At 36.3% G+C, this 14,895-nt stretch overlaps 1 protein-coding gene across 2 annotated transcripts in view; it reads left to right on the top strand.

Moving 5' to 3' along the window:
- NUBPL (nucleotide binding protein-like) overlaps positions 1-14,895 on the top strand; it is a 213,973-nt gene that overhangs the window by 172,552 nt on the left and 26,526 nt on the right. For both annotated transcript variants that reach the window (XM_012647883.1, XM_012647882.1), the window contains one exon: positions 9,122-9,207. In XM_012647883.1, coding sequence (XP_012503337.1) covers positions 9,122-9,207 — 86 coding nt within the window. The remainder of the gene's footprint in view (positions 1-9,121; positions 9,208-14,895) is intronic.

Below are 14,895 nucleotides of genomic sequence, written 5' to 3'. Positions count from 1 at the left end.
GGCTAATTTTTTCTACATATTTTTAGTTGTCCAAGTAATTTCTTTCTATTTTTTGATAGAGACTGGGTCTTGCTCTTGCTCAGGCTGGTCTAGAACTCCTGAGCTCAAATGATCCACCTGCCTTGGCCTCCCAGAGTGCTAGGATTACAGGTGTGAGCCACCGTGCCTGGCCCAGTATTTGAATTCTAATAGATGTTACCTAAAATATTTTTCTTTCTTCCTTTGCTTCAACTGAAGAGCTCTCTATGACTATCTGAAGACTGTCTTAAATTGATTTTTAACTCTTGGAATTAAATGAAGAGTTTATGCTTCACACAAAATATGTGAAGCATATTTTCTTTTTCCAAGGAACAGAGAATTTTAGAAATGTTATTTATGTTAAGGTGCTATATCATTCAGGGTCCTAGCAGGAAACAGATGACACATCTTAAAAAGAATAAACAAACAGTGTTTAATTAAGCGACTAGTTACAGAGGTGTGGGCAGCATTAAGGGAACCACTAGAGTTATTGAAGTATCCAGGGACTAGTGATAGTAGAAGTTGTTACCCCCCACCTCAAGGGGCATGGGAGCAAACTGTATTAGTGGAACTGGAGACTGTTGGAGCCATGGAAAGGGGCTGTCTGATGGAAGCCATGGCCACTGCCAGAACTACTGCAAGGTGTAAAGGTGAGGTAGATAACAATACTCCTGTCCCTTTCCCCTCTCGCTATTTCATTTCCTGCTGGTTCCTCCTAGTGGCGGATCCCTATTGGGAGCCAGATGGCTAGGAAACTCAGGTGATGCAGTCTACAGAGGTCAGCTGCCAGGGTACTGATAAGGATAGAGTGGGGTGGAGAATCGATCTGAGCAGAGCTTGAGGGGAGCAGAGGGAGAGTGCAGCAAGTGAAATAACACAGTATCTCCTCTTCATGGTCGTCATTATAATTGTGAATTTGTGGCTTGAAATAGATGAAATACAAAGCAAGAGAACATAATTTCTGCCCTCTAAAAGTTTGTAAGCTAATATAGACACCAGTAGTACAATCAAATTAGTGAAAATCCATACTATCACATGGCAAAATTGTACTGTCGTTAAGCATATGAATAGAATATTTATGCTGTAGATAAGCAGCGATGCAAATGTATTCTGTGTAGTGAGGAGTAACGGATGGAAGAGTTTATTTTGATAGGATAGAGTTAGGAAAAAAAGTTCCCTTTTACTTTATTATGTAAAGATTGATGCAGGAATGAAACTTTTGGAAATTGTTCTTCCAATAGAAGGGACAAAGACTGAGGAGCTGAGAGGGGCACCATCATGCTCTCTTCTATGTTCTCTCTTTTTTCTTCCAGGGAATGGCAGAAGTGGCACAGGAAAGGGCTAGACAGTCCTAGTGTGAGTCCTATTTTACTTCTCATTTTCTGGAGAGGGAGAAGCTACTATGTATGGCAGAGTAGTCAGCTAATTAATATGCTAAATATTCATGAGCTCAAGAAAAGCTACACTAACAGTTTGGTGTTACATTATTATATTATTGCTATGGTTTGAATATGTCCTCCACAAGTTCATGTGTTGAAAACTTAATGTAATATTATTAAGAAGTGGAGCCTCTAAGAGGTGATGGGGTGATGAGGACTCTGCCCTCATGAGTGGATTAATGCCATTATCCCATGAGTGAGTTAGTTCTCAAGGGACTGAATTAGTTCTTTTGTGAGGGAGGGAGTTCTCTTGAGAGCGGGTTGTTGTAAAAGTGAGCTTGGCTTGCTCTTGAGATCTCTTTCACACATGCTTGCTTTGCCCTTCTGCTTTTCTGCACCATGTTGTGATGCAATATGAAATCTCTCGCCGGAAGCAGCTGCTATGCCCTTGGACATCCCAGCCTCCAGAACAATGAGCCAAATAAATTTATTTTCTTTATAAATGACCTAATCTCATGTATTCTATTATAGCAACAGAAAATGGACTAAGACAATTGATAATGAGGTGATGTCTTTTCTTCCTGTCTAGGACCCTTCCTGTCTAAACCCTATAGATAGAAGGGAAAGCCAGAGGCCTTTCTGTCCCTGATTCATTTAAATGAGATGGGGTAGGAATTTTAAATTAAACCACTTTTCAGTCATTGTTTAAAGTGAAAGGTGTTTATTGTTTGTGAAAGGTGTTGGGCCTATTGCCATAGTGACTGAACTCCTACTCACTCATCAAAAATTCTTGAGAAAAAACTATACATGCCCATGCTGGCATTTTTCCCTCCATCAGCAATTTACTTGGCTTAATCAGTTATCTCTTTTATGGTAATACTCTTTGCCAATTTGGACAGTAGTTTTTGTAATGTGAAAACCTGTTGGGGCTGGAGGATCAGAAACTTATTGTTGCCATTGCTAAATAAAGGAATGACCATAGACCATTACTTGAAATAGTTTCCTTGATTGTCTGGTATTTACTTTTTCAAAGCAAAAGGAACATAGTTATTTTACTTCAGTAAACTAAATAATATCTTTTATTTTTTTTTCAAATTAGCTATTTTCTCCCTTCTTAATTGTTTTCAAATTTACAGGAGTAATTCTTTAAAGGCATATAATACTAATCTTTTGGAAAACCATTGAAAAATCAAAGAAAAATATTTAGCAATTTGGATTTTAGTACTATGTTTCCCCTACAGTTTTATAGTTTATAATGACCTCAAACTGTAAAGCTAGAAATGTTCTTACACATTAAAGGTGGAAGACTTAGGTCATAGATTGTCCTGTTATTCAGGGATATTAAATTTCATTTATATTTTCAATTTCCAGAATGGAACATTAAAGGAGAAAGTCAATTTTGGACTTCTTCCAGGTACACCGTCTCTCCATGCAAATGTTGGGCAGAGTTATAATTAATGGATCCTTGGCAAGAATTGCATGATGTAGAGAGAATTATTTCAAATTACAAAAATTCATTCAAAAATAAATTTATTTTATTGTTACGCAAATTCTAACCAACTGTTAAAGACTGTATTCCAGGGTTTTATCTTTTAGGGCATTCCTGGTATTTTAGTCTGAAACTTCAGTCCTGGCTAGATTGGGAATCAACTTTATAAAATTAAATATAGTATCATTAGCTAATGAGCAACAACATTTTCAGTATAAATTTTAGAAGAAAACTCTTTAGGGCACTTGAATTTGGCTGAACATATAGGTAGAAGTTATAGTTTATCAATTAATAGTTTCCCAAAATAGCCTGAGAATTAATAGCTTCTGAACTATGACATGAAAAGTCCCAGGATTTTAAAACCTTCCCCAGGTGATTCTTATTTAGTTAGCTTTCAGAATCACTTGTCTAAGCCAACCCATCCTTGATGTCTTAAAGTTCAGTGAACAGTATAATGACCAATGGGTAATCAGGTTCATATTTAAAACTACTTTAAAATTCATTATACATTTATAGGCAGAAAAAGTACATGTCATGCAATCTAAAAAGTTTTTGCACTTGGTCACAGATTTTAGAAATTTGATCAAGATCTGAAGTATAGGTACGAAGAATGTCTTCCCATCTTAAGTATGCCAGTATTTGGAAATGGATCAAAGCTGTTCCATATAAAGTCTCGGTCTTTATTCCTCTATTTCCTGAAATGAACCTGGTTAAATAAAGTTAGGATAATTAGAGACTTGCAGTTCTCCTCTCTGGAGTTTCTTTTAGGGAAAGAATGTGTATATAAAAGAATGTGTTCCATTATTAAACAAATATCCTTTGGTAGTGGCTCACTGCAGTCATGGGCAAGCTGAGCTATATGTGCATCTAACAGAATTTGAAATGCAAAATATTAAATCTTAGAGTTCAATAGGAACAGATGCTCACAGAAGAGCAAAAGAGCTTTCTGAGTTGTAGAGACATTTGTGTACAACAAGTAGGCTCCCGAAGGTGTTTGCTGATCATCATAAAGATGGATTCAAGACCGGAAAGAAGTGAGAATATTATTTTAACTTTACTGGAGACATCAGAATGGGGAAGGGAAGTTGAGAATGGGAGAGGGAGTTGGGGGTGAGGGGGCAGGAAGAAAGAAAGAAAGAGAGAGAGAGAGAGAGAGAGAGAGAGAGAGAGAGAGAATGTGAATGTATGTACATGACAGAGCTATCTGGTTACATCACAAGATTTTAAAATCTGTGGAAATCTTGCTTATCCCTAGTTGTTCCTTGGTGAATGCAGTTTGGATAGTCCTGGTAACTTTGTAAGCACCATTAAGATAAAGCTACTAGATAAAACCCATTTACCTGTTGAGTCCATTATGTTGAAGAGCCAATCTTTGTCCCTAAATAGCATATATATATCCAGATTCCTTTGATGAATTTGAATTTTTAGTTAAAGTTCCAAAGTGCACATGCTCTCTCTTACCAGAAACTTTGAAATAGCATGGTTTCCACTAATTATTATGTTTGGTAATTCTTTTTGGTAGCAATTGACATAATTTCCTATAGCAAAATTTGTTCTTGCTATAGGAAAGGGATGATGATTGATCTTTAAATTCATGAAGTATATCCCCTTCATGACTGTAGTAAATTCTCTTTTGAAAGGGAACATGGAGTCCAAAACAGTGTCTCATCCAAGAGTTATTTATATTTCTTGTTGAAACACAGTCTGTGAATACATTTGAGGTGAATTTGCCTTTTAAATTGTGTTTTACTTAAGCTGATACTAATATTGGTAGGCATCCTCAATCTTACAGCAAATTATAATTCAGGAAGTTCAGGATGACAGGGGAGAGCCAAAAAAATACCAAAACCAATCTACTTTACAGTTAACAAAAAATTGTAAATATATTTGGCATTGTTTATATTACACCATCAGAAGCTGAATAATTATTTTCTTTTGCTATTAATACAAGTATATCTCTAAATAAATCAAGGAGAATCAGCATCACTAAATATTAAGAACACTGTGAACATTAAGAAGAGCAGTTAATATGCTTCTTTAAGTCTTAGTTGTCTTTACATTGATATGCTCAAGAATTATAAGGGTATAGAATTATTTCTCCAAGTATAATTCTGAGCATGTTTTCTTGTACATGTTTATTAGGTTCTAATGTTGAAGTTCTCAATCAAGCATGGGAATTAGATACAATCTATGCCCTCAAGACTAGAATGTATGGTTGAATAGTTTCACACTGGTGTAATTATGATCAGTCTAACATCTGGAATAATTAGTTTTAAATGTTTAACTACTCTGAACTCTGACCCAAATCCAGATATGCAGTTGTAAATAGATTTCCCTCTTAATACTCAAGAGAATTAACAATTAAGACAATGTTCTAAATAGTTTTTTTTGTAAGATATTTATATATTTGCCAGAATCTGCCAGACAACCTTTTATGGTAAATCTCAGCTAATAAAAAACCTTTTAAAAAGATTACAAGTTATGAAATAGCATTTAAACAATATTATTTAATTGTTTGGACTTAGACATTTACCCTAGAAAATAGAGAATTCTTGATGGAATTCTTGAGATAAGCATTTTACCCCCTATTTATTGCAAACTAAACTTTCTCTTTGCTGACATTTCCTTATGGTCAGTAGAGGGAGCACAAGTTTTCTAACAAACTCACAAAACTGAAGTGACATCATTAGTGATGGTATAAAGGTAGAAAATTCTAGGCTAGTTCATACTGGTTTATGTTTTGTGAGCCATGAGAAAAATGAAAATTACTGGATAGAAACCCAGGAACCTTAAAGATAAAATGTAGTATCAGGTTTTGGGGACCATATCTTAAGCTAAGAGATACATTAACAAGAAAAAGTTGACATAGTTCCTTTAAAATTTAAAAATCTGGACTATGATGCATTGATTGTATAAGGATTAAATTTAATTGTACTAGAGGTTTTGTTTGTTGTGCTTTATTTCCTTATCATAAATTCTAAAGGTCATCTTAGGGCTATCTGAAATGGTTTATTATATAATAAACTAAATTTTGAGAGGTAGTGATTTATATGTGAACTATTTATGTTTTCACATTCTTCAAGAAGGGCTTGAAAATTTTTTTCAGCACAGTATCTTAAAGGCTGATTGCATTGTGATTAAGGACTTAGTCATTAATTAAGAACATATATTTCAGCAAAATAATAATAATGTTAACCAAAATATCTTCTATAAATGTGGCTGGTAGTTCCAATGGAATGTTTACATGTTCTGTGAGCATTTGATGGGACATGGAAGATGATCCTTGTCCTTGTCAGAAGTTGTTATTAATTTGTTTGGTGCTTATTTAGACTACTCTACAAAGAAGCTTGGATGACATGAGTGCTTATTTGTGATACTGCATTAGTGTTAAATACAGAGAAAACGAAATCACTTTAATCCTTCTCTCTAGGATTGATTTTATAGCAATCAAAATAATGTCCCTGAACATTTTTATAAAACTTCTACCTTTTTAAAAAAACATCTGACAGCTTTTCAAGTTAAATAGGGCCAATGGAAATATTAATAGGTTCATTTTATTGAGGAGTTAATTGAGGTAGATTGATATTTAGTGAATTATTCAAGGTTGTATTTTATATTTAACAGTCAACAAAACCAGAATCCAGAATTCTTACCTCCTAGTTAAAGGAGTTGCCAACTAAAAGTTCATGCTGCAGTAATCTAGAATAGATGATTCTGAAAATATAGGAAAATTGTTTAAATTATTGATCTTTTGTTAAGTGCCTATTTGGTACAAGGTGTTGTGTCATTAATTTTGTTTGATAAAAAGATGAAAAAAAATCATAACCACCCTTGAAGCTATATTGTGTAATGGTGATAATAATAGTACATAAAAAGTATTTAAACCAATAACATTTATATCATATGAAAGCTAAGAATACTTTTCAAAGTCAATGTAATAGACAACCCCCTATATACTAGTATATATGTAGTTAAGGAGATTTAGAGGAAATAGCCAACAAGGTTCTCTGCTTATAATAATATACGAAGAGAGTGGCTCTGAGATTGAGGGACAATACTTTTTGAAGGAGGTAGCATTTCACATTCGCTTAAATAAGATTACTGGAGCAGTCAGGTTGAGCAGAAGTGGTTTTGGAAGCTATTTATAATTAAGAGGGAATGCTAAATCATATAGTCATAGAGATAGACGAGTCCTTAGAGACTGTCTAGTACATTGCACTAGTTTTACAGCTGAGGAAACTGAGACCCAGAGTGATTCTGAGTTATTTGCCCAAGGTTAGTCACACAGCTGGATGGAGCCAGAGCTGGAATTAGATCCCTTCCAAATGACTGAAAATGAAAAAACAATGAAACAGATTGATAACAAAATCCGGAAGGTGGCAAATTATGGAAATATATTGGATGTGTAGAGTATAATTTTTGCGGAGGTGTGATTTCCATAAGTCTTTAAAAGAGGGGAAAGAGAACTAGTTTTTGGTTTCTTGGGCAGAGTAAATCAAAATAGAAGGATGTAGCAATCCATGGAACAACTTGAAAAGCAGGATGAGCTGCCTGATAGCATATAGGAAAATGACCTTCCCAGCAACTTCTAAGGCATTTTATTAATAATAATAATAAATATAATAATGAACTTATTAACAACAGCTATCATTTATTGAATGTCAGGCATCATATCAAACATCTGTGTACAGTAGTTTATTTAATTATTTCAGCCCTGTGACCTAGGTATTTCTATGCCATTTTGTAAATGAAGAAACTATGGTTTAGTCGCTATCTAGTCACATAGTTAATCACTTATGGAATGAATCCTAATCTCTTTGTATTCTAAAGCTAGTATATCTCAAACTTGAGTAATGAAAAGACACTTACAAAAGAAAAATAATCTCCTGCCCCCATGCCCCATATTGACTTTTTTTTATTGTAAGGTACTTAGCTAGGTGAACACAAATTCCTGAAGCTTATAGCTCATGTTAAATAATTAAAAACTAAACAAATAAATACAAGACAAACATATAAAATCAATAAAATTCAAATTACATTAATGTGAAGGGTGAAGTTTTTGCTCAAATGAAAATGCTGATTGCAAGATGAATTTATAGCTAACTGCTATCGCACAAGTTCTTTTGAGTTTGGCATACCTGTACTGCCATGTACTTTGCAATAACTTTGGTTTTCCCACCACTTTTCTCTATTTTGACTTTTTCAAAATATCCCTTTGGACAATACTCTATAGTATCATTTGACCTTCACTTGGGGTAATTAGTTATTTATTGTTAATCCTGGCTTTGTTTTCATTAGCCGTAACAGAGACTGCCATTTAATTTGAGGCTCTGCAATATTACAGCATTGTGTATTTAGTTATAAGGTGATAGCCGTATGATCTATAATATGTTTATGTTAATTACTTTTGAGGTTATCATCTAGAGGAAAACACAAAATTTCAGAAATTCATAGACTCTGCCAATCTTAACCAGGACTTTGTTGTTTCCACTTAAAGGAAATTGTACTGCACTTTCTCTCAGAACACTATACCCTAGTACCATCTGGTTTCTGTAGGATAATAGTGAACATCTAGAAAAGTCTCCATCTCCATCCACTTCAGTACTGCCCTAGTTCAAGCCACCACCATTTTCCATCTGAATTTCAGTTTTACTCCCACCAAACTGTTTTCCACAGTGTGAGTCTTTTAGAATATAAACTTTTAGGACTTGGCTTAGGTATCGCCTTTCTGGAAACTTTTCCCCTTTGCTCGCCTTATCTCTTGCTTTCACACCCCATCTATCATACTTCACCATCTTCTCTCCCATATGGAATTGGTTAGCTTTCCTTCCTATTTCTCCTATCCATACCTCTGTTACAGTGCTTAGCACATTGTGTTGTAATCTTTGATTTTTTAGTCTCCCAAGTAGACTAACTATTAACTTCTTAAAATTAAGGCCTACCCTTGTGCCTCTCTTTAACTAGCAAATTGTCTAAATGGGAAGAAGGTTCCAGTGATATCATTATGATCCTGAATCACTGATCAGTCAGTTGTGACTTTAGAAGTGATGATTCCAAGGTAGGCAAAAGCACAGTAGACATTTCCTCGTCTTTCCCATTCATTTATGTAACATTTATATGAATTACCTAAATAGTTCATGTAGTAGACTATTTGAGCATGTAAGCAACATAATGTTGGAAGTAATCTCTCCATAAAGAATTAAAAGATAGCATCATTTTGTTTATCTTTTGATAGGTGCTGTGATTGTCTCCACGCCCCAGGATATTGCACTGATGGATGCACACAAGGGTGCTGAGATGTTTAGAAAAGTCCATGTACCTGTAAGTATTTACAGCTTTACTGTTGAAAAATATGAAATTCTTCTAACTGAAGAAGCAAGTCATTGAAAAGTACAATTCAAATTTTAATTTAGTCTTGTGCAGAAATCTTTAAAAAAGTCCTAGTTCATGTTTATGATTTCTTTAAAAACACACTTATAGGTGCAAATATGTCTGCCCATTATGTTAACCAAGAAGAATTCTAAAACATCCTTCGGATATGAGTTTTCTGAAGAAGTACTACTTCTCTTATGCTTACAATTATCACTGACAAAAAAATTACAAGAGGTAGTTAGATAGATAGATAGATTTGAATAGATCACATGTAGGGAAACAGGTGAAAAAAAGATTACTATTTTCCTTCTGCTTCCTACAATTCAACTCATTTATAGCCCACCTTCTTCTAGAAGGTATTTCAGGATAATCTGTACAATATGGTGAAATAAAACAAATTAAAAACATAGTAAAAATAGACACAAAAGAATTAAAATCAGATGGCGTCAGAAGTGAAGCTAGTAAACAAATTGCATGCCATTAAGGAACTTTAACACATGCTAGAGGTGTACCACAAATTTTCTAACAGCCAAGGGAAAAGAAACATAGTACCTTTATAAAACTGTCCATTTCCACAAGGTTAAAAAAAGCTGGATGCTCAAGAGAAATGGAGCTGAGACTAGAGAGGCATATCTTGGAAAGAAGAAACTGTATATATAAATGAACACTCTCAACCACCTTTACAGGAAATAGAGGGTTCTTCCTTCTAGTATGCCTCAACAAAAGCAGGTGGAATTGTGGCAGAGGACAATTTAGAACAAACATTTCAGTGTAAGGCCAAAATAAGATGCTTCCATCTGTGTGGTCCCCAACCCGCGCCCCCCCCCCCCAGATTCCTGTCCTGGACCTGTTAGGAACCAGGCTGCACAGCAGGAGGTGAGCAAAGCTCACAGCAGGCAAGTGAGCAAAGCTTCATCTGTATTTACAGCTGCTCCCCATACCACCCCCCCCACCACCCCCTCCCATCCATGGAAAAATTGTCTTCCATGAAACTGGTCCCCGGTGCCAAAAATGTTGGGGACTACTACTCTAGCGGCCTTGCTTAATTCACAGATAGATTTTAGAATTTATACAACAGAGCTTTTTGAACTTCAGCCCATGGATTAGCTTCAGGGGTTCTCGTGATTTTCTACCCCACACCTCTCCCTCCCCCAAATTGCCCAAATTATATGCTCAAGTGTATTTGTTTTGGTATAGAAAGAATTTATAAGTTTTATCAGATTCTTCAATGAGACCGTGACACAGGATAAGATCCAATAATACAGTAGCACAAATGGACTCAGTGAAGCTTTCATAAATGTATCAAACAGTACAATAGTGGGGCTGAGGTGATGATCTTCCTTGACAAGTACCTCTTCTCCCTTGTCAGTTAGTTAGTGCAGAGCTCTGTGCATTGACAAGCCATGGAGCTCTGAGTTAGGTTGACATGCTCCATCCCAGAGCTTATGAAAATTGAGGAACATGATAAGGAAGGTGCCTGTATGCTTACCTTCCAGGTGATCTGAGGGTATTTTCACTGGTAGGGATAAAAAGTTTAGGGCCAGTGTTCTATGATGTGAATTTTAGCTTGGAAATTTTTAAAGCAAGGATAAGCAAATGCCTGCTCAGACAGAAAACTGTCTCTCTAAAGCACCTGATTTGAGCAATGTGACTTCCTATTATGCCCTACAAGATAAACTAGATATAAATAATGCCTACTCAGGTAACTCAATAAGGTTACTTATTATTATATGGTATTTTAAAATATAAATCAGCAAAAAGTTAGAAGGTTATCTACCAGAAATTATGACACTGAGTTAACAAGTAATCTATAATCCTCTTTTTGGCAGAAATAGAGGGTCAGTAGTCTGTTAAGACCACTTCAAGGTAAGGATAATAGCCATTCTATCTGCATGTAGGTGAATGCTTAACTTCTCGTTCTGTAAGTTGAGGTTGGAGGCATGTGTCTTGCTCACCCATAAACATTATGAATTGCTTGGGGAAGAAGTTTTAAAGAGAGCAAGAGCCAGACCTGTTTTTAACCCCATCCCCTCATTAATTTATCATTTTTTGTACTAACAGACCATTTCAGCTGATACTGTCATTTGAGGTAACTATGGTTATGAGGCAGGTCCTGCATTGACTTTGCTAGTTGGGAGTCTAATAACTCATAGGCTCATAGGATTACTTCAGGGATTAGTTAGGGAGTGAAAGGGCTGTTTGGGATCAGAAAGTTCATGTTAGAATTTAAGTTTGCAGAGTTGGAGCAGTTCTGGGTCATGGCAAGGTCCAGGATGTGGTCATGGGTTGCAGGACTTCGAGTGAGCATGAAAGTCATTGAAACTGTGTAATCCCTCCAAGTCAAAATTAATGGTTCCTTCCTCTGGCTTTTCGGACATCTTCCTATGTCTTTATTGTAGCCCTTGTTTTCACCTTTTTATTTTAATTATTTTCCCTCTAAACTATAAAATTTTAAAAAACAGAATGTCTCAATCATCTCTTGTTCAGTAATGTTAGCAAGTGAATGAGTGAGAACTTTCCAGTAATGAGCTCTGTGAACAGCTGGGCAACCGTGATACAGCTACGTTGTAAAGGGGGTCTTGGCTGTGAGTAGGAAGTGGATTTGATGACCTCCAAGATCCCCCTGGCCCTTTGAGACTCAGAGTCTAAGTGACGATAAAGCATTTGAGATTAGAAAGTATTCATTCCATAAATACAAAGATGTTTTGCTTTGTTTATACCACTTTATTCCATCCCCCCTCTCCCCCCCCCTGGTTTTTTGTCTTGCTCTCTGTTTTTCCCCCATTTGAAGTGCATTAGTTACCATGGAAACAATAATGTCATTGGAATTCATTGGTATGGACAGAGTTTAGTAATGTCTGCAAGAGCATTTTGAAGTTAGTTTAAATGATTTCTTAAAACTCGAGGCTTAGATAGGGAAAGGAGGAGAAGAGATGAGCTATGAAATTCTCTGTTCTCTTCCTGAAATGATATCAACTATGCCAAATCCTTGATTATCTCAGTATTTGTTGGTACATTATATATTTAATCTATTTAAAAATAATAAAAATTTTCAGTTATACAGTTTTTTTTTTTTTTTTTTGAGACAGAGTCTCGCTTTGTTGCCCGGGCTAGAGTGAATACCGTGGCGTCATCCTAGCTCACAGCAGCCTCAAACTCCTGGGCTCAAGCGATCCTCCTGCCTCAGCCTTCTGAGTAGCTGGGACTACAGGCATGCGCCACCATGCCCAGCTAATTTTTTCGATATATTTTTAGCTGTCCAATTAATTTCTTTCTATTTTTAGTAGAGACGGGGTCTCACCGTTGCTCAGGCTGGTCTTGAACTCCTGACCTTGAGCGATCCACCCGCCTTGGCCTCCCAGAGTGCTACGATTACAGGCATGAGCCACCGTGCCCGGCCAATCATACATTTTTTATGTGCTGTGTCATTCTCACCCATTTTTGTTGCCTTGTTATACAAGGGAGTCCCAGGTACCTGGATTTGGAGCCTTTCCCCTACCATTTGAATTTTTGGAGTCACAGGGATTTCACTATCTAGCCAGTTCTTCTTTGGTAATCTCCTTCCCAGCTCCTGAAAAGTATATTAAAGTATATTTGCTCTCTTACTCCTTCTACACATAAGAGATTACTTAGTTAATTTTTTTTTTTTTTTTGAGACTGTAAGTTCCTTTTTACTTAGGATTGGGAAAATTCATTAAGTTACAGTTTTGAGTAAATCTCCAAATACTTAGTTAATTTTAATTCAACACAGTGATTAATTTATTTATGCCTACTGATATTGAGCAAGGTACTATAATAAGATTCCATTGGTGATTTGTTTGGGGGAAGGAGGATGAAGCCTCTTTCTTCAAGTACTTTTATTATCCTGTAGACTAAATCTTATGGTGCAGGGGCCCTAAATTTTGAGGAGCGTGAAAATGCTTTGTTTTCTAGGCTACCAGAGATGACTTCATGGAAAAGCTATGATTATTTTTTTCATGTCGGTGCAATTTTGCACGTGCTGGTTCTTTGCCTAATAAGCCATTGCTGTCTTAGGGAATTCATATTCATTTTTAAAATTTCTGCTCAGGCATTATTTCCTCTAGAAACATTTTCTCAATCAGCCAGAAAAAGTTAATAATCCTTTGTCTGAACTACTTGTACATGTATCTAGTTTGACTCTTACCCCACTACAGGTTTACCTATCATCCTTCATAGAAGAATGTAAGTTCGTGGATGACAAGAAAACATGCCTTAAACATCCTTAAATGCTCAGTTACCTGGCACATAGCAGGTGTGATAAATACTTTGACCTGGGATATAACGCCATTCACATCTTTTATTCCCTTTAATCCTAGCTCACGCACGGGCTACTCTGCCTGCATTCTCTTGCTATAGCCAAACTGGTCTTCTTCCACTTCTTTGAAGCCTACATATACCATTTTTCTCCTCAGGTCCTTGGCATGCTATTTCTCTGAGAACATTTTACTTTCACTTTTTACGTGTTAACTCCTTTTTATACTTTGGTACTTAGATTAAACAAACAGCTCTTTGTCTGAGAGAATTGCCCTAACCCTTTTAACCCAGTGAGCTCTTTTAATTTTAGGATCTAGTTTTACCCTTTCCCCTTTTGTAACTGTTTCACATTTGTCAGTACTTTCACATTTGCAGTACCATACTGTAAACTCTGTGAATACAGGGACCACCTGCCTTCCTCTGTGCCTAGAACATGTAGCTGCTCACTAAATGTATACTGAATGAATGAGCAGAGTAGGAGTTTCATAGACATATCTAGGGACTGGGGAGGGACAGAATTCAGTCTGAAAAGAATGAGGAATGCACAAGATGTTTTCAGGATTGTTCAGTTTGTCTGTAGTTGGAATAATATGTATTGGTGTATCTATCCTAGGGCCAGGTTTGATAGAGCATTAAATACTAGGCTAAGGAATTTCTACTTTTTTCTTAAGATTATAAGAGGAATTCATAAAGAATGTTGGATAGGAAGTATACATAATTAGGATAGAGCTTTAAAAAGGTGGCTCATTCTTCTACTTTGAAGGGTTGTAAAAAAAAAAAAAAAAGAAAAAAAAGTGGTCTATAATCCTAGCACTTTGGGAGGCCGAGGTGGGAGGATTCCTTGAGGTGAGGAGTTGGAGACCAGCCCCCATATCTACAAAAAATAGAAAAATTAGCCAGGCATGGTGGCATGCAGTTGTAGTCCAGATACTTACTTACGAGGCTAAGGCAAGAGGATTGCTGGAGCCCAGGAGTTTGAAGTTGCAGTGAAGTATGATGATGCCACTACACTCTAGTCCCAGTGACAGAGCAAGACCTTGTCTTAAAAAAAAAGAAAAAAAAGTTTTAATCTGGTGGAGATGAATAGAAAGTACAGGAGCCAGGAAAGCATGGAGGCAGTAAGGAAGCATTTGCAATAATCAAGGTTATTAACACTGCAGGTCGTGATCCACCAATGGTGTCATGAAATCAATGCAGTGAGAAATGTAAGCAAAGTTTTTAAATGATATCAGGGTAAATTGCTCTTAAGAAGAGAAAGTCTAGGCCGGGCGCGGTGGCTCACGCCTGTAATCCTAGCTCTCTGGGAGGGCGAGGCGGGCGGATTGTTTGAGCTCAGGAGTTCGAAACCAGCCTGAGCAAGAG

The sequence above is a fragment of the Propithecus coquereli genome, unplaced genomic scaffold, assembly GCF_000956105.1.
Source record: "Propithecus coquereli isolate 6110/MARCELLA unplaced genomic scaffold, Pcoq_1.0 Scaffold273, whole genome shotgun sequence".
NCBI lineage: Eukaryota > Metazoa > Chordata > Mammalia > Primates > Indriidae > Propithecus > Propithecus coquereli.
This window is presented reverse-complemented; position numbering and strand designations above follow the sequence as displayed.